The sequence below is a fragment of the Heptranchias perlo genome, chromosome 13 (genome assembly GCF_035084215.1).
Source record: "Heptranchias perlo isolate sHepPer1 chromosome 13, sHepPer1.hap1, whole genome shotgun sequence".
NCBI classification, from domain to species: Eukaryota; Metazoa; Chordata; class Chondrichthyes; order Hexanchiformes; family Hexanchidae; genus Heptranchias; species Heptranchias perlo.
Window position 1 is genome coordinate 39,278,056 of NC_090337.1, and position 25,723 is coordinate 39,303,778.

The 25,723-nt window shown below is 41.4% G+C and overlaps 1 protein-coding gene across 1 annotated transcript in view; it reads left to right on the plus strand.

Moving 5' to 3' along the window:
* LOC137331063 (transient receptor potential cation channel subfamily V member 5-like) overlaps positions 1 to 25,723 on the plus strand; it is a 101,857-nt gene that overhangs the window by 23,351 nt on the left and 52,783 nt on the right. The window contains exons 3-5 of the mRNA XM_067994666.1: positions 11,160 to 11,282; positions 13,531 to 13,671; positions 23,770 to 23,868. Of these exons, the coding sequence (XP_067850767.1) occupies positions 11,160 to 11,282; positions 13,531 to 13,671; positions 23,770 to 23,868 (363 nt within the window). The remainder of the gene's footprint in view (positions 1 to 11,159; positions 11,283 to 13,530; positions 13,672 to 23,769; positions 23,869 to 25,723) is intronic.

Below are 25,723 nucleotides of genomic sequence, written 5' to 3' on the forward strand. Positions count from 1 at the left end.
AGTATCCCCCACCGAACAAATCTGCAGACTCTGATCTGCCTCAAAGCTCCTGTATAGGTAGAATTGAGTCAGAGTGATGGTGTTACTGGAAAATCATGACTAACAATCAAATACTTATGTGATGCCATTATTACAGTATTCCTGTATCTGTAAAGACACTGGAAAGTTTATATGTGTGTGAGTATGTGTGTGTGTGAGTGTGGAGATAGAGAGGCCCCTAGAATTACATTAATAGCCCATTCATAAGTTGTAGGAATTTTAAAACTGGTACACTGCAGGCTAGGTATTTGCCTCCCCCACAGTGATGTAACCAGATGCCATCAAATTACCAAGTTTCAATGCATTGGGCCCATTCCAGAAGTTGGTACGCCAACTTCAACCATATGTAACTACTACATTTCTTCACTATTTTAAAAATATAAGAAATGTTCCCGTTTTTCTTCATGCATTCTCTAAATTTTGTGGAAAAAAGAAAAATTGCAGTCTGTAGCAAAAGTCAAATTATGGTCTGGAGCATCACAAACCAATAGTCACTGAGTGCAACCTTTTTCCATCTAGAAAGCATTTACAGCCTTTTGCCCAGGACCCTGGGAAAGCCTGTTGAATCAAATTCCTTTTTGTTGACTTCTGTTCTTTGGGGATTGCTGGAAAGTAGGTGTGGACACCTGCATAATTGACCAATGGAACTGGAACTGGAACTGGCTAATGACGTGACATGAGACAAATTGGATACCTACAAAACTTCCAGTAGATAAATAGAATGAGACAGTGACATAGAAAATGACAAATGTAATCAAGTTTTACTGACGCTGGCAAGATAGTGCTTAATAATTCTAATAATCATCTCCTTACCAAGGCAAGATTGCCTGTGGAATTACTGATTAGACATTAAGCCTGCTTTAGAGTCAGTATATTTTCTTACCTCTTCTGCTCCATTTGCAATACATGTTGAGGCCATTTTGATCTATTTGTTGTGATTTTGAGTTACTTATCTAATTTTATTTTATCTAATTTGCTCATTGTTCAACCGGCTTTCACTTGACATTAATTGCACTAGTTATTTGCACTGACTCAAAAAAAGGGGGCAAGTAATTTGGAAAGCACACTTAACAGCAACTTTTTATCTCCGGATACATTAGTCAGAAAACTGTCAGCAACTTTAACATCAAAATAAAACTGTGAGGAAAAAAAACATGTAAAAGTGAGTCTATATTTGCAGAAATTGTATTTGCATTCTTGCACCAAGGTGAAAGTTGATTAACAGGAATGTACACTGCAGTCCTGCTGATCAAGTTTTCAGCTACTTTACAGTAGAGACTGCACACAATCAGTAACAGCAACAAAAAGAGAGCAGGGACATGGCAACATTTGAATTAAGTCCTCCAGAGAAACTTAATTCCAAAAAGCTAAGGGAAGCATTAAGTTCATTTAAAGATTTGAATGGTAGAGAAAAGGTTCCTGCTTTTACGAAAAGGATGAAGAGATTCAAATTTGCCCACTGTTATATGTGATATGGAAATAAGTAAAATATATTCTCTTCTCATTTACACTGGCAAAGAGAGACTGAGGAACTATAAGACAATTGTGGAAAGATTTGAATGACATTTCATGGCATATAAAAATGTAATCTTCAAGGGAGCAAAATTTGACTGAGGAAAACAAAAAGGTGAAACCTATTAAAAGTTTCATCACAGCTCCATAAAGAGTATTGTGACTATGCTGCACTACATAATGAAATGATTTGTGACTGCATTGTAGTTGGCATGTGAGATGGAAGACTGGCAGAAAGGCCTAAACTCAACCTTGACTTTACACTACAGAAGTCAATACAACAGACAAGACAGAGAGAAACTGTTAAAATGCATTGCGTGCTAATTAGAAACCTTCCAGATTGAAAAGCAAATATAGATCAGGTGAAGATACAGAGTAAATCTCAACAGCCAACAAGTATCCCAGCCAAAATATACTCTGAAGCAAAGCCACAAATGGAGAGAGAAACTCTGATAAACTGAAAGCCTGTGACAGGTGTTAATCTTGCTACCACGCCCCAGAAATATGAGCTTTGTTAGACACGTGAAGTGCCGCACATGTCAAATGAAAAGGCATCAGTGCACTTGAAACAAAAAGCCACTAATACCATTCGTCCAAGTGAACATGATTACATATCACAGAGTGAAGTACAACAAAAAGGTAGAAGCCTCTGGACAATGAGGCTGCTCCATAATAACGTCGCAATTGATTTGAAAAAGGAAATGGGCATGATGGTCAGTTCCTAGAAAAGCTATTGGTTGCTTTGCAGAAACTATCACAACAGAGGTTGACCAAAACCTTATATGTAGGATATAATTCCCTGCAGTTATATGGCAAATGTATAGGAAAGATACTTATATAAAGAAGATAAAGCAGTAGAACAAGAAATTGATATTTTGCAAGATCTCTAGCAATTCAAGCCTTCAGATTAGTGCCTAATATATACAGATTAAAAAAAACAACTCTTTAGCATCTGAGCAAGCTGTCAAGGGAGTACTGGATCAAACTGAAACAAATGCAAAGCCTTTTTCCATCTCTGTTCAAGGCTGCTGTTCCCTGGTTTATATGTATTTCAATTCTACTAAGGGCAAAAGAGGAAGTTACCAAAATGGAACGGTGAGATGTGATTTCTCAGGTGGAAGCGTCCACAGACTTATGTATTTGTTTCTTCTTAGCCCTGAAATCAAGTGAAGAAGTATGACTCTGTGGATTTGATTAAGCTAAATGCTATGAGAAATATGCACTATCATCAGCAGACCAGACTCCATCCCTGTCAGGAGAAACAAAAATGGTCTCCAAATAGGATGCTAATTCAGAATTTTGACAAATACCAGTTTCAAGAGAGTCGGCCCTACTAACAATATTTATCGCACTGGCTGGATGGTTCTGCTTCAAGACACTACAGTTCAGGATTTCCTCAACTCCATTTTGTTTTCAGATACAACTGTTAAAAGAATTGGAAGGAATTCTTAACCAAATGCAATCCTGTTATATGAGGACACCCAATCAGAACATGATCAACTCAAGGTGGTCCTTGGGAAGCTCCAACACAAACGAGCTACATTGAATGACAAGTGTAAATTCTGAAAGACAAGGATCAATTCTTAGGTTTGATTTGTCAGGAGTTCAAGAGGATCTTGAAAAGAATGCCCCCTACCAATGATTGTTTCTAAAGTTCGGTGATTTATAGATATGATGAGCCAGCTATGAAAGTTCACACCGTATCTAACAGAGCAAACAAAACCATTCTGTGATTAGGTGTGTAAAAACCTGGGGTTGGACTCGTGCTCAACGGCAAATATTTTGCAGGATAAAAACTAAACTGATACTTTAAGCCCTGAGAGGGAGGCCACAGGATTAGTATATGTTTCATCAAATGGCCTTGGTGGTATACTGTTGGAGAAAGTGCAGGAAGTACATTGGGGCTAGTGGATTAGTCCATGAACATTACAGAGTGAAGATATGCATAAATATGCTACATAAGCATCAGAAAGGTTTAGCAAATGTCTAATTAGAAAGATTCTCCAGATTAAGATTCTAAAAATGAATTGCCAGTATGAATTTAGAGATTTTGCTTATGCTTCATGAAGTTTTTGTGTTCAACTTCTCATTTTCCAGAGATGGACCTAATAATGCTTTATCACTAGCTTTATTGTTGGAAGTGACCAAGACATTTCAGAGCTTTTAAGATGATGTGGACCTGATTGTCCAGATCTTACCAGAACTTGAAAATCACCTCCATGAAATAAAGTCTCAGTTGCAGCGTATAAAGTATATAGCTTGATTCTAGCACGTTAGGACAGGCTGACCAGAAAAGAATGAACTGTACAGGAGATTGAAACCACGGCGGCCTGTGGAAAGTCAATTATCAATGCAAGCTGGACTGCTCCTAAAACGTACCCATCTAGTGATTCCTATGTTGGTGCAACCTGAGATTCTAGGGAAAGTACACACCCGACATTAAAGCATTGATAAGAGTAGTGAGCACGCTTGACAGGCCATATGATGACCTGGCTTAAGGAAACCACTTTAAGTGTATTCAGAACTGTTAGAACGTAAGTGTTAAGAGGAAAGGTCAAATCCAACGAAGTGCATGACATTGTCTGCTGTGCCTGAGCAACCTTGGCAGAAAGTTGGGACACATCTGTTTGAGTGGAAATTTATGACTTCTCTTTTGGTTATAGAGTACTTCTCCAGCTTCATGCTGCCAACATAGCTGATCTACACCATGTCACAAGATATTGTGGAACATTTGAAAGCAATATTTGCATATGAATGAATACCCAAAAGGTGATTTCAGATAATGGACTTTAATTTTGAGTTCTGAACTTTGATACATTCACAAAGTAATATGGATCTATTCACATTAAAGCAATGCCAACTATCTGAAAAATTATGTTCAGTTGGAGAGAGCAGTGCAGACACACCATAGTGCCTCACTGGCAAATAGATAGAGCCCTGAAGAACTGCTAAAAGGCACAGTTAAGAACAACACAGTGCTTCCAGGAAATGTCAACCCTAAATGGTCATACCTAACCAACTTCACAAAAAGGAAGAAAGCATGAAAAACATGTCAAGTGAAAGACTTCAGTCTACAACATGGAATGAGGACATACTGAAAATGAATAATAAGGATGACGTCTGCATAATAAATGCAAGAAAAAGTACAAGAATAATATGTGAGGCATCCACACCTTGATCATTTGTTGTTGAGATACCAAAAGTTTCAGTGTGGTCAAACAGACATCATCCTGTGCCAGCACTACAAGATACTGATGTGGCTAGAGAGTCCTAAACCGCTACTGCAAGATCTAAAACTCTTTGTAAAGGCACACAGAGGTCAACTTAGGCTGATAAGGTATAGCCAAAGTGCCTGATGGAAATATCCACATATGCTCTGGAAAACTGTGCATCTAAAGGACTGGACTTATAAAAGTAGTAAATTCCAACATAATTGCAAATAATGTGTGGACTTTGTATCAGTGACCTGTGTAAAATATGAGCTGTCTTAGAAATAAGTTTGAAAATGTACTGAATTTGGAATATTGAAAAGAAGTTTCTATACATCCCCACAACTTAAATTAGAAAGAAAATGTTAGATACTCTTTCAGATAAAGAAAGTGGAATTTAAGGATATCTAGGTGACAGGGCTATAATAGTACATTATGCTGGTTCAGGGCCAAAAGTAATAGAGCAGCTGTTTCTTTCAGGCAGTTATGAGTTAGGAACAGAGGGATGTAGCTAGAATCTTGAAGTTCGCACATATACCAGCCAATCCATTGCTCCTTCCCCACCCCTCACACTAGTGGCTCAGGGATGCAAACGATGACCCCAAACTTGTAGACATCGTCATATGTGCCACTTCCTATCCCATGGATCACCATGAAAACAAAATGATGTCATCAGCATGAGAACAAACAATGTTTCAAATCTATCCGATTCTTTTCTCTGCACCTTCCAGTGTACCTAGGAGCAGAAAGTCATGGGGTCTCATGTACTTTTGTATCATTAAAATTCACTTGTTTGTTACTCCACATGTCTGAGTCTGATTAAAGGAACCTACAACATTCTTGGGGCATTGGAGCAATTTCTGGAACAAGAAAAGGCTATACCGAAGGCACCGCCTTCACCTGAACGGAAACAGCAGCAATGTTCTTGTAGAGATGGCAACTAGAGCAGTGGGGAAGGATTTAATGCATTTTGATGGGGGGGTTGGAGAAAGTCAAGGTTTGAGACTAGAGAGGTAGAGCAGGATTACTAAAGCTATTGGGATGGAAGCAAAAGGCTTAGTTGAAATAAATAATGAGAAAAATTATCAGAGGAGAAGGGAAAAGGCTATTAAGTAGTGAGAGATAAAAACATTGTTATAGAAGGAGCAAGGTATATCAAAAAATTAAATTCAAGATTCTAGAACGGTCCCAATGGATTGGAACATAGCAAATGTAAACCTGCTATTCAAGAAAGGAGGGAGAGAGAAAACAGGGAACCACAGGCCAATTAGCCTGACATCAGTCTTCGGGAAAATGCTGGAATTCATTATTAAGGAAGTGGTAACAAGGCACTTGGATCATCATAATATGATTAGGCAGAGTCAACATGGTTTTATGAAAGGAAAATCGTGTTTGACAAATTTATTAGAGTTTTTTGAGGATGTAACTAGCAGAGTAGATAAAAGGGAACCAGTGAATGTAGTATATTTGGATTTTTTAAAGGCATTCGATAAGGTGCCACATAAAAGGTTGTTACGCAAGACAAGGGCTCATGGGGTTGGGGATAACACATTAGCATGGATAGAGGATTGGTTAATGAACAGAGAATAGGGATAAACGGGTCATTTTCAGGTTGGCAGGCTGTAACTGGTGGGTTACCGCAAGGATCGGTGCTTAGGCCTCAGCAATTTACAATCTATATTAGTGACTTAGATGAAGGGACCAAGTATAGTGTATCCAAGTCTGCTGACGATACAAAGGTAGGTGGGAAAGTAAGCTGTGAGGAGGATACAAAGAATCTGCAAAGGGATATAGGCAGGTCAAGTGAGTGGGCAAGAAGGTGGCAGATGGAGTATAATGTGTGGAAAGAATAGAAAACCAGAATATTTTTTAAATGGTGAGAAATTATTAAATGTTGGTGTCCAGAGAGACTTGGGTGTCCTGTTACAAGAAATACGAAAAGTTAGCATGCAGGTACAGCAAGCAATTAGGAAGACAAATGATATATTGGCCTTTATTGTAAGGGGGTTGGAGTAAAAGAGTAAGGAAGTCTTACTACAATTGTACAGGACTTTGGTCTCACCTGGAGTACTGCATACAGTTTTAGTCTCCTTATCTAAGGAAGGATATACTTGCCTTAGAGGCAGTGCAACGAAGGTTCACTAAATTAATTCCTGGGATGAGAGGGTTGTCCTATGAGGAGAGGTTGAGTAGAATAGGCCTATACTCTCTGGAGTTTAGAAGAATGAGAGGTAATCTCATTGAAACATATAAGATTCTGAGGGGGCTTGAGAGGGTAGAGGCTGAGAGATTGTTTCCCCTGGCTGGAGAGTCTAGAACTAGAGGACATAGTTGCAGGATACGGGGTCAGCCATTTAAGACTGAGATGAGGGGGCATTTCTTCACTCAGAGGGTTGTGAATCTTTGGAATTCTCTACCCCAGAGGGCTGTGGATGCTCAGTCATTGAGTATATTCAAGGCTGAGATAGATACATTTTTGGACTCATGGGGAATCAAGGAATATGGGGATTGAGCAGGAAAGTGGAGTTGAGGTAAAAGATCAGCCATGATCATATTGAATGGCGGAGCAGGCTCAAAGGGCCATATGGCCTACTCCTGCTCCTATTTTTTATGTTCATAAATGAGAAAACCAGGAAAATGAATAAGGGTTAATTTATGGAGATAGCATTGAGAGGTATGTAGTCAGGATTGAGTGGTATACATGCATTAAGCATTCATAACACAATTGGAGAGTTAAAAGCACTCATAATAATGGAGGGATATAATATAGTAGCTATACTGAGGAGGTGGCTTAAGTTTGGACAGGACTGGACTATTCCTAGTGATAACTTTTTCAGGAAAGATAGGAAGGGCAAAAAGTGGTGGGGTGACAGTGTTAGTGGAGAATTCTATTGCAGTGCTGGAATGCAAGGATGTCCTAGGGGCTTCCTTAAGATAGAATCCATATGGATGGAGTTAAGAAAATGGTACAGTATTTGGTGTGCCAAGAATTACAGGCCACCAATCATTGGAATGAAATAGAGGGGGAAACCTACAGACAGTTCAGAGACATGTAAGAAAAACAGGGCAATAATATTATGTGATTTTACTATCCCAAGATAGACAGAAATAAAGGTAATGCATGTGGTTAAATTGGGATATGCCTTTTAGAATACATCAAAGACTACTTCTTGGATCAGTATGCTTCTAGCCCTACAAGGAAATAAGAAATGTTTGACAGGCTAAGTGAGTGGTTAAGAACATGGCAGATGGAATATAATGTGGAAAAATGTGAAGTTATCCACTTTGGTAGGAAAAACAGAAATGCTGAGTATTTTTTAATTGGTGAGAGATTGGGAAATGTTGATGTTCAAAGGGACCTGGGTGTCCTTGAACATGAGTCATTGAAAGCTAACATGCAGGTGCAGCAAGCCATTAGGAAGGCAAATGGAGTGTTGGCCTTTATTACAAGAGGATTTGAGTACAGGAGTAAAGATGTCTTACTGCAATTATATAGGGCCTTGGTGAGACCGCACCTGGAGTATTGTGTGCAATTTTGGTCTCCTTACCTAAGAAAGGATATACTTGCCATAGAGGGACTGCAATGAAGGTTCACCAGACTGATTCCTGGGATGGCAGGATTGTCGTATGAGGAGAGGTTGAGTAGACTAGGCCTGTATTCTCTAGAGTTTAGAAAAATGAGAGGTGATCTCATTGAAACATACAAAATTCTTACAGGGCTCGACAGGCAAGGAGGATGTTTCCCCGGGCTGGGGAGTCTAGATCCAGGGGACACAGTCTCAGAATAAGGGGTAGGCCATTGAGATGAGGAGAAATTTCTTCACTCAGAGGCTGGTGAATCTTTGGAATTCTCTACCCCAGAGGGCTGTGGAGGCTCAGAGATCGATAGATTTCTAGATATTAAAGGCATCAAGGGATATGGAGGTAGTGCAGGAAAATGGCGTTGAGGTAGAAGATCAGCCATGATCTTGTTGAATGGCGGAGCAGGCTCGAGGGGCCAGATGGCCGCCTACTGCTCCTATTTCTTATGTTCTTATTTAGTTCTAGGAAATGTAGTGACGAAAAGAACTGATGTGAGAGTAAAAGAACAATTAGGAAATAGTGACCGCAGGATAGGATCGATGTAAGAATGGAAAAGGATAATGCAAAGTCAAAGATAAGGATGTTGAATGGGAAAAATGCACTGTTCTGTGAGATTTAGAAAAGGGATCTGGCCCAAATTAACTGGAGAGAAAAGTTAGCAAACAGGTCAACAGATTAGCAGCAGAAAATTTTCAAATATGAGATGCATAGAGTATTATATAAATATATCTTTATAAGGTGAAATGGGGATGCATCAATGTTTAGAATTCCATGAATAAATTGACTAAAACTAAACAGAAACTTAAAAGAGAAGCATGTGATAAAGTTAGGGTTAACAATACTAAAGATAATCATGAGGGAGGTGGGGAGGTGAGAAGGGAAATTAGAAGTGCTAAAACGAAATATGAAAAAGACTAACAGATAATATAAAAGGACTTCTATAAGCATATAAAAAGTAAAAGAATAGTTAAAAAGAGGGTAGCACCATTCTGGAATGAAGGAGGGAGTCTGTGGAGGATAAAGGCATGGCAGAGATATTAATTGAATATTTTGCATTAGTTTTTACAAATGATGGTGTTTAACAAATTTAGTAGAGTTTTTTGAGGAAGTGACAGATTGGTAAGTTAAAGGGAATGCAGTAGATGTAGTGTAAATGGATTTTTAGAACGTGTCCAATAACGTGTCCAAGAGGTTTATTAGAAAAATTCAGGTATATGGTTGAGGAGGAAATGTAGCAGAATGAATAGAAAGTTGGTAGACAGGAGACAAAGAGTTTGGGTAAGTGGGTGTTGCTTGGAATTGAAGAAGAGTTGGAAGTGGTGTGCCTTGGGTCAGTTCTGGGTTCATGTTTGTTCTCCATGCTGTATATAGGATTTGGACTTGGGTATGGAGAATACAATCTCAAGATTTGTTGACAACACAAAGGTGGACGTTTGGCAAAGAGTGGGGAGGACTAGTGGAATGGATAGACAGATGTAATTTAATGTGGATAACTGTGCAGTAATATATTTTGGGAGAAAAAAAACAAGAAGTAGAGTATAGACTAAATGGAATGACACTAAAGCGTGTGGATGGCCAAAGAAACTTAGAGGTTCATATGTATCATTCCCTGAAAGTGCAAGTGCAGGTGGATTAATGCCATAATAAAGGCCAATAGACTTTTGAATGATTGAGGCAGAGAATATTGCATCTTTTAGGGGAACATCACATAAATATTTGAAGCAGAGGAAGATACCGGGCCAAGGGGAGAGAGAGCAGGGCAGTGGAATTAGTTTTGGAATGCTCTAGCAAAGAATTGGCAGATACAATGGACTGAATGTCCTCCTTCTGTGCTGATGGTTCATACACCACATTGTCCATGTTAGCCCAGATTGTGCAGGAACTGTAAAAGGAACAAATTTGATGGCGCAAATTACATTTTCTTGTCAGTGCTTTAAATGTTCTTCAGTGGTGAAGAAATATGCAGATCTGTTATTATTCAGGTTATTACCAGGGGAGAGAAATAACACAGAGCAAACAGTTATAGAGATGTAGGCCCCGATAATAACTGCAAGGGGGAAAGGATTTGTGGATGGGAAACCCGTGGGTTTCCCGCAGGACCTGCTGAATTTAACGGCGGGACCCGTTTTAAATTTTTTTAAGAGGTTTCCTGGCCGCAGCCAGCCAGATTGACAGTCTGGCTGGCTGTCGGGCGGGAAGGCAGGTGGGGAGTGGAGCAGAGTAAATCTGACATGACTGGTTGGGGGGAGGGGGGAGTCAGACATCGTGGGGTGGGGGGGGTAGTCGGACATCGCACGGGCGGAGGGAGTCAGCCGATTGAGTGGGGTCCGATCGTGTGGAGGTAAGCTTAGTGGGCCGGGGCGAAGCACTTCTGCTCTTCCTGGCCTGCAAGCAGTGCTGTAAAGGCACTGATGGTTCTGGCCCTTCACACCTCCCTTCAGCTGCCGGGTTTCCAAAGGCTCGGGAAACCTGGCCTGTAGGCGTTAAAACTAAAAGTTAAGTTAAATTGGAGGCACGCAGCCTCTTTAAAATATTATAGTGACCGGCCCACATCCTGAGAGTGGTTTGGTCGCCCACCTCCATTAAAACCGCAAGTGAGCAGGTGAGGGTCGGGTTGCCCATTTTAAATTTTTAACCCACCCCCCCCCCCCATTTCACCCCTGTCCCCCCCGCTGCCCTGGGGGTTTAACATTACAATCGTAATTATTCAGGAAACTGAAATTGGGCTTTTCCTCAGGTTGGACAAGCCATTTCTCCCGTTTTACACTAAGATGGATGTATATCTATGCTTTTAAATCTTGCTTTGTTATCTTATAGGTGCTGTTGGAGAAACTGTGTTGCATGTTGCAGCATTATATAACAGTAAGGAAGCTGCAATTATTTTGCTCAATGCATTCCCATTCTTAATTGATGAACCAATTGACTGCGAGATGTATAAGGGTAAGTTGCTGTAATCTTTGATTAAAATATTTAAAAGATATACCCATCCTTCAGAAAGTCACTTTTAAAATATATATTTTGGTTTTATTTCATTTTAAGCATTCTTCGTTATTACAAGCTCAACTTTATCAGTACATACTCATCTAAGATCAGGTACATTAATGGAATCAACAGCGAGCGTATCATGTATCATATGGTGTCTGGGGAAATGGGCCAGATATGCTCAACGTCAGATCCTGGATGAAATTTTAAGTGATGGCCCTGGGAGAAGAGTGCTTCTAGTTGTCACTGTTATCAAGAAAGGTCACTTTCTTTTCTTCTTCCTTTGTCCTCTCCGACCACTCTGACTTCCTGTTCCTCTCTAAGGTCCTGAAACATGTCAGCACTATCAAACTTTGTGCCCACCACTCTATGTTTGAATCCCTTCAAGCGGGTTTCCATTTGCTCACAGCACAAGATCACACCGGTAAAAGTTAACAATGATATTCTGTCTGACTGTGACTGTGGTTCATTTTCTTTTCTCACCCTCCTTGACCTCTCTGCGGCATTTGACATTGTCGACCACATTAGCGTTTCCAGCATCCCACCTCTGTAGTTCCGATCCTATCTATCCCTTTACTTTAGTCACCTTAGCCCCTGATGCCTTCCCTCTTCCTGGATGCCTGCTCAAGCTCTAATGGTGTGGAACCTTGGTGTCCTGTTTGACCCTAGTTTTAGCTTCAAACCCTACACTCAGTCGATTGGCAAGACTTTCATGCCATTGTTACTTTCAGAGTTGACTTTTCCAATCTTCTCCTCACTGGCCTCCCAAGTTCCACCCTACATAGACTCCAACTTATCCAGAATGCTGCCACCTGCATTCTATCCAACACAATGCCCTGTTCATCTATTATCTCTATCCTCCCCGATTTTCATTGGCTCCCCATTTCTTAATGCATTGATTTCAAAATCCTCGTGTTCAAAATCCTCATCTACAAATCCCATCACAGCCTTGCACCTCCCAGAATATGTAATTCTTCTGCTCTACCATTGGTGGCAAGGCCCTTATCACCACACTCTGGAACTCTCTTCGAAATGCCTTTGCTTGACTCTATCCATCCCCAACTTCAAAAGCTCCTTAAAGCCTGCCTCTTCGACCAAGCCTTCAGTAACCGCCTGTAATTTCCTCCATTTCCTATTTGGGTCCCAAACTATGAAACACCTTTGAGCGTTTTGCTGTGCTAAAGTTGCTATATAAATGGAACTTCTTGTTGGTATCAGAAAAGGATGTTAGTACTTGGAGGTGGAACGCTTTCCTATATTACCATCAAGTATTCTCAGGCTGGGTATAGCAGAGCTTTCTGCAGAGTAAAGTTTCCTTATCTTTGTCCCTGAGTTCTAGTGTTAGAAGAGAACCTCTACTGCACCAATGTGTCATTTCAAATTCCAATGGCAATCACCCTTGTGCCATTTCTGACTGAGATTGCCAATTCAGTAGCAATTAGTGCTGAATTATGGGCAGGTTTGTGCTGTGTAACCAGTCCTATTAGAATCTAGGTTGCCCTTTCCAAATGTATTTTGATATAGACATTAATAGCCAATAGAGAGTGAAAACTCATATTTCATCAATTTGGACTCAGTTTAAGTCCAGATCAGAGCAATGAAAGAACAGAGTGATATTACCACTCAAATAATTATCAGAAATGAATATCATGAAAATGTGACCTTAGATATGGTGATTGTACAATGAGTAGTATCGTTCTCATAAAATAATAACCCATATTAAGGTCAATAAATGAATGAATGATTAGTATTTCTTTACTTATTTCTGTTAATATATTTGTATAGTAAATAATTAAAGGATTTATTCAAGACTTATCTTTGCCTTTTTTTATTGAAGTGTATATCTGGGTTATGAGCAGACTGAGTAATGAAAATCATATTTTTAGATCAAAAAATTGCTCCCCTTTCCAGGCATGTGCATTTTTAGCCAGCAGTCTCTATCAGTGTCTTGAAGACTTCCTGCTTCCTGTGACTATTTCAAAGCTCTTACTACAATGAACACATAGTACAATTTGGTAATATAATACTGGATTAAAATAACTGTATCTACTGCAGAAAGGCAATCACATTTAATTGTTTCTTTTCAAATTATTAATTCAAACAGTGAAAATCACAGATCAGGTAAGTTGAAGGATACGCTCTGCATATGCTATTAAATGACGAGCTTTAATTTGCAATAATACATGAATAGCTGATCTGTCTTCAGGTGAAACTGCACTGCACATTGCTGTGGTGAATCAGAATGTGGATCTTATTAAGGAGCTGCTGGCACTAAATGCAGATATAAAACATTCTCGTGCTGTAGGGTCGTTTTTCACACCAGGAAAAGACTGTCGGTGTTATTATGGTACGGTAAGACTTTTTAACTGTATTTACAATAAAGCAGTGTTCTGTGCTGGTTTTGCTAATTGAGTAATGTATAATACCACTCTTAATTGATGGTATGGTGGTACAGATTTGATTACAATTCAGGTGAGCTCCCCATCTCATTGTTGGATCTATAGGGACTGAACAAAAACCGCTATGCTCCTGCAGGGGGAATGAAGATTGCACAGAGATTCTTTCTGGGCCACACTCATGAGCCTCTAACAGTTGCCAAAGAGCAGAATTGAGTACAGCCTGGGTGGAGAAAGCTTACTCACCCTCCTGCCTGTAGGCAGCTCATGACCTGGATGGACCTGCAAAGAAAGTAAACAGGGGGAGTAAAAGTGGCTGTGTCCCCTTGTATGAGAATACATATAGGGCTCGATGTTACCAGGCCTGCGGGTTTCCGGCGGGTTGGGTTTCGGGAGTGTGGTCAACACGCTCGGTGAAATTAGTGGGTTGCCCGCGCGATCGTAGCAGGCAACACACTAATAGGAATCAATTACCTGCTCCTCCGGGGTCCGCGCTGCTGGTCTGCGCGTCGGGCGGGCTGCGCATGCGCAGTACGATCTGTCAGCTGGAGGCGCTCTATTTAAAGGGGCAGTCCTCCACTGACAGATGCTGCAACCAATGGAACAAATTACAGCATGGAGCAGCCCAGGGGGAAGGCTGCTCCCAGTTTAATGATGCCTCACCCCAGGTATCATCAGATGGGGTGAGGAGGAGGGCGAAGACAGAGATCTTCCACCCGGCGGGCGGGAGGAAGTGGCCAGCCTCTGCCACCAAGAAGGCCTGGCTCGAGGTGGCAGAGGGGGTCACCTGCGCAACCAACATATCGCCCACCTGCATACAGTGCAGGAGGCGCTGCAATGACCTCAGTAGGTCAGCCACAGTGAGAACACAAAGTCTTTCCCCTACACTCCATCTGCCACAACACTGCCCCAACCCCACATCTCCTTCGGCACCGCCAACACTACTCTGTCACATCACCCCTCATACCCACTCAAACCCCATCCTCATCTTACCTCCAGTACTCATCCTGCCACTAACACGTGACCCAATCCTCATACAATCTCATGGCTCTATCCCATACTCACCCTCTCGTGCATCTCCCTCACGGCCAGCCTCACTCAAACTGCCACCACCTGTGCTGCAGCCACAGGGCATGCATCACATATGTGCAGTAGGCAGCGTAAGGCAAATGTGTCGTGAGCATGAAGGGGGTGCACAAGGGTGTCGGAGGGTTTGTCATGGGTGTTACCTATATTGAATTTCAGAGCAACAAACAGCACACATTTTATTGGCACCACCACTGCCATGTCTCCGCGAATCCTGTCTGTTGTGTCCAATAATGCCCGCTCCTGGGTATCACTATGAGGACCCACCACTGATGCCACCCATCGTGTTACTGCAGAGTAGGTGCAGGTGTATTTGCAGGGCTCTTCCGCGCAGACGACTGAGAGACATCGGCGGTGTAGCCGGCTGCACCCTGGAAGGATGCAGAGGAGAAGTTGTGGAGGGCAGTGGTGACTTTGACAGCGACAGGTAAGCAGTTGGTGCTGGGGCCAGCCAGGAGCAGCTCGGCATGAAAGAGGCTGCAGATCTCCACGACTACATGTCGAGCGAATCTGCGCCTCCCTGTGCACTGCTGCTCGGAGAGGTCCGGGGAGCTGCGCCTTGGTCTGTGGAGAGATGCGTCTCTCTCTGCGGTAGCCCTCCCTCCTGCTGTGCAGGTGGGCGTGCAACAACACCGTGTTGGGGGGCTCCACGTCTCTGCGGCGGACGGCGTGGACTGCGAGGCTGCTGGGGCTGGTCATGCTGTTCGTCCTCCGAGGGTGTCCACGCACCACCCATCTGGCAGGTGTTGGTCTGAGGGGTTGTGCAGGGTAGGTGGGTGGTTCCTGGGACTGGGGCTGCGGTTTCGTGTCGGTCTGTCCTCTGGCTTGGCGGGGGGGGGGGGTGGGGGGCAGGGGTTGCCCTGTGTGACGCGGTGGCCTCCTGCGTGGGCGAGGGCTCTCCCCCGTGGAGTGCACCTTGGCACCTGCCACAGGCTGCTGGCTGCAACACGCCTGGTTGGAGAGAGACTGTTTCCCCCAGTGTGTGAAACACTCTGCGATGCAGGTAAAATCCCACACTTCCTCTTTTGACAGCTGATTCAGCTCATTAACTGACCTCAATAAGCAAGGTAAGTACTCTCAAGTGGAACCCCGCTGGCTTTAATTGCCTGCGGGATTCCCACCAGTGGGGGCCACACACGCAGCCCCGCACGTCATCGGGGAACCCGGAAGTGGTCGGGATCGCAGCGCGATCCGGTCACGTGACCGCATATCGGGATTTTCGGGGCCCACTCGCTGGAAACCCGCAGGAAACCCGACCCTAAAATCGAGCCCATACTGTCAACAAAACAAATTCTATCAGTCGTATGACTGCAAAGCATTTTGAGATACTGCTAAGTTAGGAATTGGTCCTCATATGGACATTTCCATAACTTAACCATTTTTCTTTTAAGATCACAAGGATCTTCCAAAACAACAATTAAATTTAAAGTGCACAACTCTCACTAAGAGAAGTTTGAGGATGTGTCTTCAGAGTCTGTGAACTGCTTTTGGTTAGGAACAAACAAGAAGCATCACTGAGAGAACTTTCTGTGATTGTTCCATTCAGACTGATAAAGTAAATTATCAAGGATGTGGCTAAAATGTCTCATTTTAAGGTTTGGCTCTTTGCTCCTTGGATCTGCCATTTAACTGCCTTTAATTTTTTGTCACAGGGAATACCACACAAGACAATTTGTATTGAGATTGCTACATATATTTTTCTCATCATATTGTGGTTATTTATAGTATGTTACAGCACAGAAGGAGGCCATTCGGCCCATCGTGCCTGTGCTGGCTCTTTGAAAGAGCTATCCAATTAGTCCCAGTCCCCTGCTCTTTCCCCATAGCCCTGCAAATTTTTTCCCTTCAAGTATTTATCAAATTCCCTTTTGAAAGTTACTGTTGAATCTCCTTCCACCACCCTTGGGGGCAATAATGTTAAAAGACTGACACATATCAACATAAAATGGCTAAATACATTGACATAAAATGGCTGATATAATGTGTATTATGGGAAAGAGACATCACTACAGTGCCTAGCAATCAACCTCCCTGAGCCTTGCTCACTGTGGGCTGTTTAGTTCAGTGCTGTTACACGAAGGGAAATAGGAACAGGATTCGACCCGTGTGGAGCCCAGGATTAATGGGGAGAGGTACAGGATCAATTCATACCTTAGTGAGTAAGAAATGTCATTGTCCCAGACACTCAGTCCCTCAATATGTGTCTGGGGGTGAAGCTGATGGGTTCGTGTTATCTTCTTTAGGTGAATCTTTGTGCTCATCATGGTGATGGATATCAGTGCCGGGGATGGGACATTTTATCAGTCAGAGCACCTCTTGTCAGCATCTGGGACTCCCAGCTCAGGGACAGCAGTTTAGATACAGAGTAAAACTCCCTCCACACTGTCTCATCAAACACTGCTTTATTTGGCCCATTTGATCAACTGCATCATTAAATTATGGTTATTATGTTCAAAATTGCAGCGATTTGAACTGAGACTTCAACTTTCATTACTTATTTTTCAATGCTTAGTTTCCAGTGGTGATGGGAAGCATGTTTTATAGTTTAGGGAGCCCTGGTGATTCAGTGGCTAAATTCACTGCCCACTGCGTTTCTAAGCTATACAAATAAGAAGGTCCCAGGTTCAAGCTTTGATATGTGCCGAGTTAGTTGATTTTAGGCAGGACATGGTGGTAAGTGCTACAATTGGCCTCATTATCAGGGAGGCAATAAATCAACAGGATTCCGATTGCTACACAGTGATTTCTACTAGAAAGTGAGTGTCTGTGAATGGGTGAGATGTGATGACCCTCACAACCAAATCACCTGCTGATTGTAACTGTACAAGTTCACAACTGAATAGTGGCCACGTCAGCGAGAGTGCCGGTGTTTATGAAAATCTATATCGGCATTAGTACTGCTTTCAGGACAGAAGGAGAGAAAATTGAGAGTGTGGGGAGGGGTGGGAGGGAAGAAAAGTTTTATGTTGTGTATGTTCTGTGATCAGCCTTTCTTCCCCGAAACTATTTTGTCTCAGTGGGGTAGATATTGACTTCATGCTAAAGTTTAAAACAGGTGATAGCAAATGGGCAGCCCGTTTTACATCTCTCCTGATTTTTATTTCTATTGACTTCAGTGGAAATAAAAATCGGGAGAGATGTAAAACAGGCTGCCAATTTGCTATCACCCGTTTTACACTATCACACAGTCAAAATCTTCCCCAGTGTCTTGGCTGTAGTATTTTGATACTGGGATACTCATTATTATCCTTAGAGATTTTATATTGGTAAAAACATTAAAAAGAAGTCAGTGATGAGGAAGACCATTGAAACTCATCCATATTGTATCCTAACTTTCTCAATTTAGCATCTGACTGGATTTGAATAAGCCTAATGTTTTTATTTCTATTAACCTGTCATATTGTTCCAAATGTTTACCTTGGAGTAAAGACATTCTTTTCAATATCTGTTTTAAATCTACTCTTAACTAACTTAAATTTATATCCTATTGCCATATTGACTGGCTTAGTTTGAAGTAATATTCTGGGTTTAACTTTCCGTGCCATTTAATATTCTATATGCTTCAGTGAGTTCCCCCTTTAACCAGCTTCTTAATTTTTGTTACAGATTTGTAATGGAGCTTTTGCTTCAGTTCCACTGCAGGTCTTTGTGACATGCTGTGTTTTCCTATTCCCAATAATCTCCTCCAACCAGATTTGGATGGAGAGTAAGCTATATTTTTATGCAAACAAAAGGAGTTTATTTAAACACATGGAAACACGTTATTCATTTAATTCACAGAATAGGCATTACATGCCACACTGCCAACAAGTCATGGGTTTACAATGAAACCCATACCTTAAAGGAGCAGTAGCCTTTAATTTGGGCCTAAGTTTCAACAATTTCTGAAATATAGACTTGGTTGCTTTCCTTTACTCATTACATTTATAGCTATAGATTTGCTGATTAATTTTATTAATAAAGGTAGCAGGAGTTCTACAGCAACAGGGTACTGCTGTTGTTAGAATGACTGTCCTACTCCCCTGCGAAAACTAAATATGATGCAGGACCTCTGTTTGGATGCTATGCAAAAATTAGGCTTGATGTAGCAAGAATGGTGACAAAATATATTTTTTAAAGATCAGCATCTAAATAGCTAATGCGCCATAATTCAGATCTCAGCATACAAATAGCGGCAGAAATAAACCCAATCAAAGCCCATTCAAAATATGACTATTAAAAAATGTTTCACTGTAGCAAATATCTCATATGCTGTGGTGCAAACTTTCTGCAATATCCAACATGTCAGCTCTGCAGAAAGTTAATACAAAATACTGTTGCTACCCAATTCACACGGCATCCCCTTAAAATCAACCTCATTTTCAATTTAAATTTGTTTTGGATTTCTAATGTCATATTTTCACATTTGAATGAGAAAATCCTTGGCTAGTGGAAGCTCCTTAATAAAAAGACAGCACTAAAGGCTTTGTATCTGAATGCATGTAGCATTAGTAACAAAATGAATGAATTGACAGCTCAAATAGAAATAAATATGTACGATCTGATAGCCATTACAGTGACATGGCTGCAAGATGACAAAGGCTGGAACCTGAATATTCAAGGGTTCTTGACATTTCGGAAGGTCAGGAAGCTAGGAAAAGGTGGAGTGGTAGCTCTGTTAATTAAGGATGACGTGAGTATAATAGAGAAAAATGACCTTGGTTCTAAAGACCAAGATGTAGAATCAGTTTGGGTAGAGATAAGAAATAGTAACGGCAAGAAATCCCTTGGGGAAGTAGTTTGTGGGCCCCCTAATAGTAACCACACTGTAGGACAGGATGTACAGGAAGAAATAATGGGGGCTTGTGAGAAAGGAACAGCGATAATCATGGGTGAATTTAATCTACATATAGATTGGACGAATCTGATTGGCAAAGGTAGTCTGGAAGATGAGTTCATAGAGTGCTTTTGGGACGTTCTTAGAGCAGCACATTCTAGAGCCAACCAGCGAACTGGCTATTCTAGATCTGGTAATGTGTAATGAGGCAGGATTAATTAATGACCTCATTGTAAAAGAGCCTCTAGGTAGCAGTGATCACAGTATGATTGAATTTCGCATTCAGTTTGAGGGAGAGAAGAGTAAGTCTGAGACTAGTGTTTTAAACTTAAGTAAGGGCAGTTATGAGGGCATGAAGACAGCTGGCTAAAGTGAACTGGGAAATTAGGTTAAGGGATAGGTCAGTAGAGATGCAGTGGCAGACATTTAATGAGATATTTCATAACACTCAGCAAAGATACATTCCAATGAGAAAGAAAGACTCTAGGAGAAGGATGTACCATCTGTGGCTAACTAAGGAAGTTAAAGATAGTATCAAATTGAAAGAAAAAGCATACAATTCCGTGAAGATTAATGTCAGGTCAGAAGATTGGACAGAACATTAAAAACAGCAAAGAATGACTAAAAGAATAACAAGAAGGGAGAAATTAGAGTATGAGAGAAAGCTAGCTAGAAATATAAAAACAGATAGTAAGAGCTTCTACAGGTATTTAAAAAGGAAAAGAGTAAGTAAAGTGAGCATTGGTCCTCTAGAGAGAGAGTCTGGGGAATTAATAATGGAGAATAAAGAAATGGCGGATGAATTGAACAGATATTTTGCTTCCGTCTTCACTGTAGAGGATACAATAACATGCTAGAAATAATGGTGAATCAAGAGGTGAGAGGGATCGAGGAACTTAAAACATTTACAATCATCAGGGAAAGGATTCTGAAAAAAATATTAGAACTAAAAGCTGACATGTCCCTATGTCCTGACAGACTTCATCATAGGGTCTTAAAAGAAGTGGCTGCAGAGATAGTAAATGTATTGGTATTAATTTTCCAAAATTCTCTAGATTCTGGAAGGGTCCCATCAGATTGAAAAATAGCGAATGTAACTCTTCTATTCAAGAAAGGAGGGAGATGGAAAGCAGGAAACTACAGGCCAGTTAGCTTAACATCTGTCATAGGGAAAATGATAGAATCTATTATTAAGGAGGTTATAGCAGGGCACTTAGAAAATCTCAGTGAAATCAGACAGAGTCAACACGGCTATGTGAAAGGGAAATCGTGTTTGACTAATTTATTAGAGTTCTTTGAGGAAGTAACACACAACGTGGATAAAGGGGATCCTGTGGATATGGTGTACTTGGATTTCTAGAAGGCTTTTGACAAGGTGCCACATCAAAGGCTACTACACAAAATAAGAGTTCATGGAGTAGGGGGTAACATATTAGCATGGATATAACAGGAAACAGAGAGTAGGCATAAATGGATAATTTTCAGGTTGGCAAGATGTAATGAGTGGAGTGCCACAGGGATCAGTGCTTGGGCCTCAACTATTTAGTCTATATCAATGACTTGGATGAAGGGACCGAATGTATGGTTGCTAAATTGCAGGAGCCCTAGTAAAATTGAAGTCAGTGGGAATCAGGGGGAAAATTCTCCAGTGGCTGGAGTCATACCTAGCACAAAGGAAGATGTTAGTGGTTGTTGGAGGCCAATCATCTCAGCCCCAGGACATTGTTGCAGGAGTTCCCCAGGGCAGTGTCCTAGGTCCATTCATTTTCAGCTGCTTCATCAATGATCTTCCTTCCATCATAAGGTCAGAAATGGGGATGTTTGCTGATGATTGTACAATGTTCAGTTCCATTCGCAACCCCTCAGATAATGAAGCAGCCCATGCCTGCATGCAGCAAGACCTGCACAACATCCAGGCTTGGGCTGATAAGTGGCAAGTAACATTCGTGCCAGATAGGTGCCAGACAATGACCATCTCCAACAACAGAGTCTAACCACCTCCCCATGACATTCAACAGCATTACCATCACCGAATCCCCACCATCAACATCCTGGGGGTCACCATTGACCAGAAACTTAACTGGACTAGCCACATAAATACTGTGGCTGCAGGAGCAGGTCAGAGGCTGGGTATACTGCAGCGAGTGACTCACCTCCGAACTCCCCAAAGCCTTTCCAACATCTACAAGGCACAACTCATGCATGTGATGGAATACTTTCCACTTGCCTGGATGAGTGCAGCTCCAACAACACTCAAGAAGCTCGACACCATCCAGGACAAAGCAGCCCGCTTGATTGGCACCCCATCCACCACCCTAAACATTTACTCCCTTCACCACCGGTGCACTGTGGCTGCAGTTTGTACTATTCACAGGATGCACTGCAGCAACTCGCCAAGGCTTCTTTGACAGCACCTCCCAAACCTGCGACCTCCACACCTAGAAGGTCAAGGGCAGCAGTCACATGGGAACAACACCACCTGCACGTTTCCCTCCAAGTCACACACCATCCCGACTTGGAAATATATCGCCGTTCCTTCATCGTTGCTGGGTCAAAATCCTGGAACTCCCTACCTAACAGTACTGTGGGAGAATCTTCACCACACGGACTGCAGCAGTTCAAGAGACGGCTCACCACCACCTTCTCAAGGGCAATTAGGGATGGGCAATAAATGCTGGCCTTGCCAGCGATGCCCACGCCCCATGAACAAATAAAAAAAAATTTGCTGATGACACAAAGGTAGGCAGGAAAGTAAGTTGTGAAGAGGACATAAGGAGTCTGCAAAGGGATATAGATAGGTTAAGTGAGTGGGCAAAAATTTGGCAGATGGAGTATAATGTGGGAAAATGTGAACTTGTCCACTTTGGCAGGAGGAATAGAAAAGCAGTATATTATTTAAATGGAGAGAGATTGCAGAACTCTGAGGTACAGAGGGATCTGGGTATCCTAGTACATGAATCACAAAAAGTTAATATGCAGGTACAGCAAGTGATTAGGAAGGCAAATGAAATGTTGTCATTTATTGCAAGGGGAATGGAATATAAAAGTAGAGATGTTTTGCTACAGTTGTACAGGGCATTGGTGAGACCACATCGAGAATACTGTGTGCAGTTTTGGTCTCCTTATTTAGGAAAGGACATAATTGCTTTAGAGAAGTTTCACTCGACTGATTCCTGAGATGAGGGGGTTATCTTATGAGGAAAGGTTGAACAAGTTGGCCCTGTATACACTGGAGTTTAGAAGAATGAGAGGTGATCTTATTGAAACATAAGATCCTGAAGGGACTAGAAGGAGTAGATGCTGAGAGGATGTTTCCCCTTGTGGGAGAGACTAGAACTAGGGGCCACAGTTTAAAAATAAGGGATCTCCCATTTAAGACGGAGATGAGGAGAATTTTTTTCTCTAAGTTTCGTGAGTCTGTGGAACTCCCCCAGAGAGGTGGAGGCAGGTTCATTGACAATTTTTAAGACAGTATTAGATAGATTCCATATTAACAAGGGAGTCAAAGGTTATAGTAGGTGGACAGGAAAGTAGGGTTGAGGTCACAATCAGATCATCCATGATCTTATCAAATGGCAGAGGAGGCTCGAGGGGCCAAATGGCCTACTCCTGCTCTTAATCCGTATGTTCGTATGTCCTTCTGATATACAGGGTAGGCTTTCATTGCATATTGTTTTTATGTTCATCATAACCGTCTCCTTCCCCAATCCCTCCAAGTTTGGATGTAGTACAAACAAAAGCAGTTTATTTGAACACACAGAAAACAGGTTATTCAGAATTCAGGTTTCAGAACAGGTCACATCATGCTGTGTGTACATTGCAGGGCAACTACAGGTTGGATTCCACAACACTGGTGGCAACAGAAAACCAGCTGCAATTGCACATGCATACCTACATTTGAATTAGTTTTTAATTGTTATAACCACACCTTGTGCTTCGTTTAGTAGATCCCTGAGTAACTAGTCATTCAGATTTCATGCACATTTATGATTTGTATCAATATATGAGATGCATTCCTGTTCTGCAGTGAGTAGTGTTGAAGAAAAATGCAAGTCAGGCATTTTTCTGCAAAACAAGGGATCTTTGAAAATCGCTTCCATGTTTTTATAATTGTGGTAATTAATACTTCTTTCTTTTTATATGTTAGGAGAATATGTTTTATCCTTTGCAGCCTGCATAGGAAATGAACAAATAGTTAAAATGATTGTGGCACATGGGGCACCTTTAAATGCGCAAGATAAACAAGGTAGGATCTTTATTTATATCTCTTGATTTAATTCTTGTTCAAGCTTTTTTCATATTTTGTGGCATTCATTATTTCTGCATATTACAACAAAACATCTTAACTTAAATGCAGTTACAAGGTTTCCTAATATAGCAGTTATTCAAATAATATAAACAAGCTTTGCAATGTCAGTTCAAACCACTACTCATTCCCTCCGCTCTCTGAACAAAAATAAATGAAATTAGTGTTTCTTCGTTAATGCCAAAATACACCTAAAATGCATTTATTCAACACTTGCTTCCAAACCCTCCCTGATCTTCCACTTCACAGATCTTTTAAGTCCAGGTTCATTGTTTGTGATTGGTCCACAGCCCTTTCTAATATCTGCTTTCCACTTTGCCACATCCAGGTTCATTGTTTTAATGCTTACTCCACAGCCCTATGTTACTCTGTGTTCTCCAGCTGTGCTTAACTCAAGGTTCATTTTATTAAAGCAAGGAGACTGGACTTGGGTAAAGCTTGAGAGCAGAGATTTAGGGATTCTAAAGCGGTGTATTGGGTTCTCAGAGGTCCGAGCAGTGCATTAAGGGCAATCCTTCACTTTAATCAATGTTAATTCATTTTACCACTCAATTTAGAATCATAGAATCATAGAAAGGCTACAGCATGGAAGGAGGCCATTCGGCCCATCGAGTCCGTGCCGGCTCTATGCAAGAACAAATCAGCTAGTCTCACTCCCCTGTCCTATCCCTATAGCCCTGCAATTTTTTTTCCTTTTAAGTACTTATCCAGTTTCCTTTTGAAGGCCATGATTGAATCTGCCTCCACCACCCCCTCGGGCAGTGCATTCCAAATCCTAACCACTGGCTGTGTAAAAAAGTTTTTCCTCACGTCACCTTTGGTTCTTTCACCAGTCACCTTAAATCTATGTCCTCTGGTTCTTGACCCTTCCGCCAATGTGAACAGTCTTGATGCTAAGCCTACCATGTAGCACTTTATCAAACGCCTTTTGAATGTCCATATACACAACATCAACTGCATTGCCCTCATCTACCCTCTCTGTTACCTCATCAAAAAACTCTGTCATGTTAGTTAAACACGATTTGCCTTTAACAATTCCACATTCCTAATCAATTCCACATTCGTCCAAGTGACTGTTAATTCTGTCCCGGATTATCGTTTCTAAAAGTTTCCCCACCACTGAGATTAAACTGACTGGCCTGTAGTTGCTGGGTTTATCCTTACACCCTTTTTTGAACAAGGGTGTAACATTTGCAATTCTCCAGTCCTGTGGCACCACCCCCATATCTAAGGATCTAATTTTAATCCAAATTTGACCATTCTTGACAAAACAAAACAGAAAGCACCAAGAAATAATACAACTGGTGAATGACCAAAATAAAAATCCAAATGTGGTAAAAATAAACACCAGAAACTTGGAACACAAATTATACAATTGTATTTGATTTGTTTTACCTTAATCTTAGCATTTAGTCAGCTGAGTTTAATTTCTAAGGTACCTGTGCATTGAAGTGGAACTACTTTCAGTGAATTGTAACATGATCCTGAATATTAAGGAATTAAGGGAAATATCTATACCCATACTGGCATCTCTCAGTCACCCTTGTTACCATCTTTTATGATTTAAAACTGATGGCCAGAGATAGTCACAGAACAAACATTTTGATTAGAATGCTCTCTGCTGTGACCACATGATATTCTGGTTTGGTGGCCCCATGAATAGGGCAAGTGATATAATGTGGCGATACAATGTGAAAAATTCTGTACTTATAGCATGTAGTTGAGTAGGACAATTTTGCATAAAAAGTCAGGGATGTAGTGAAATGTGGACTTTTAAGCAGATCTGAGCGCTAAT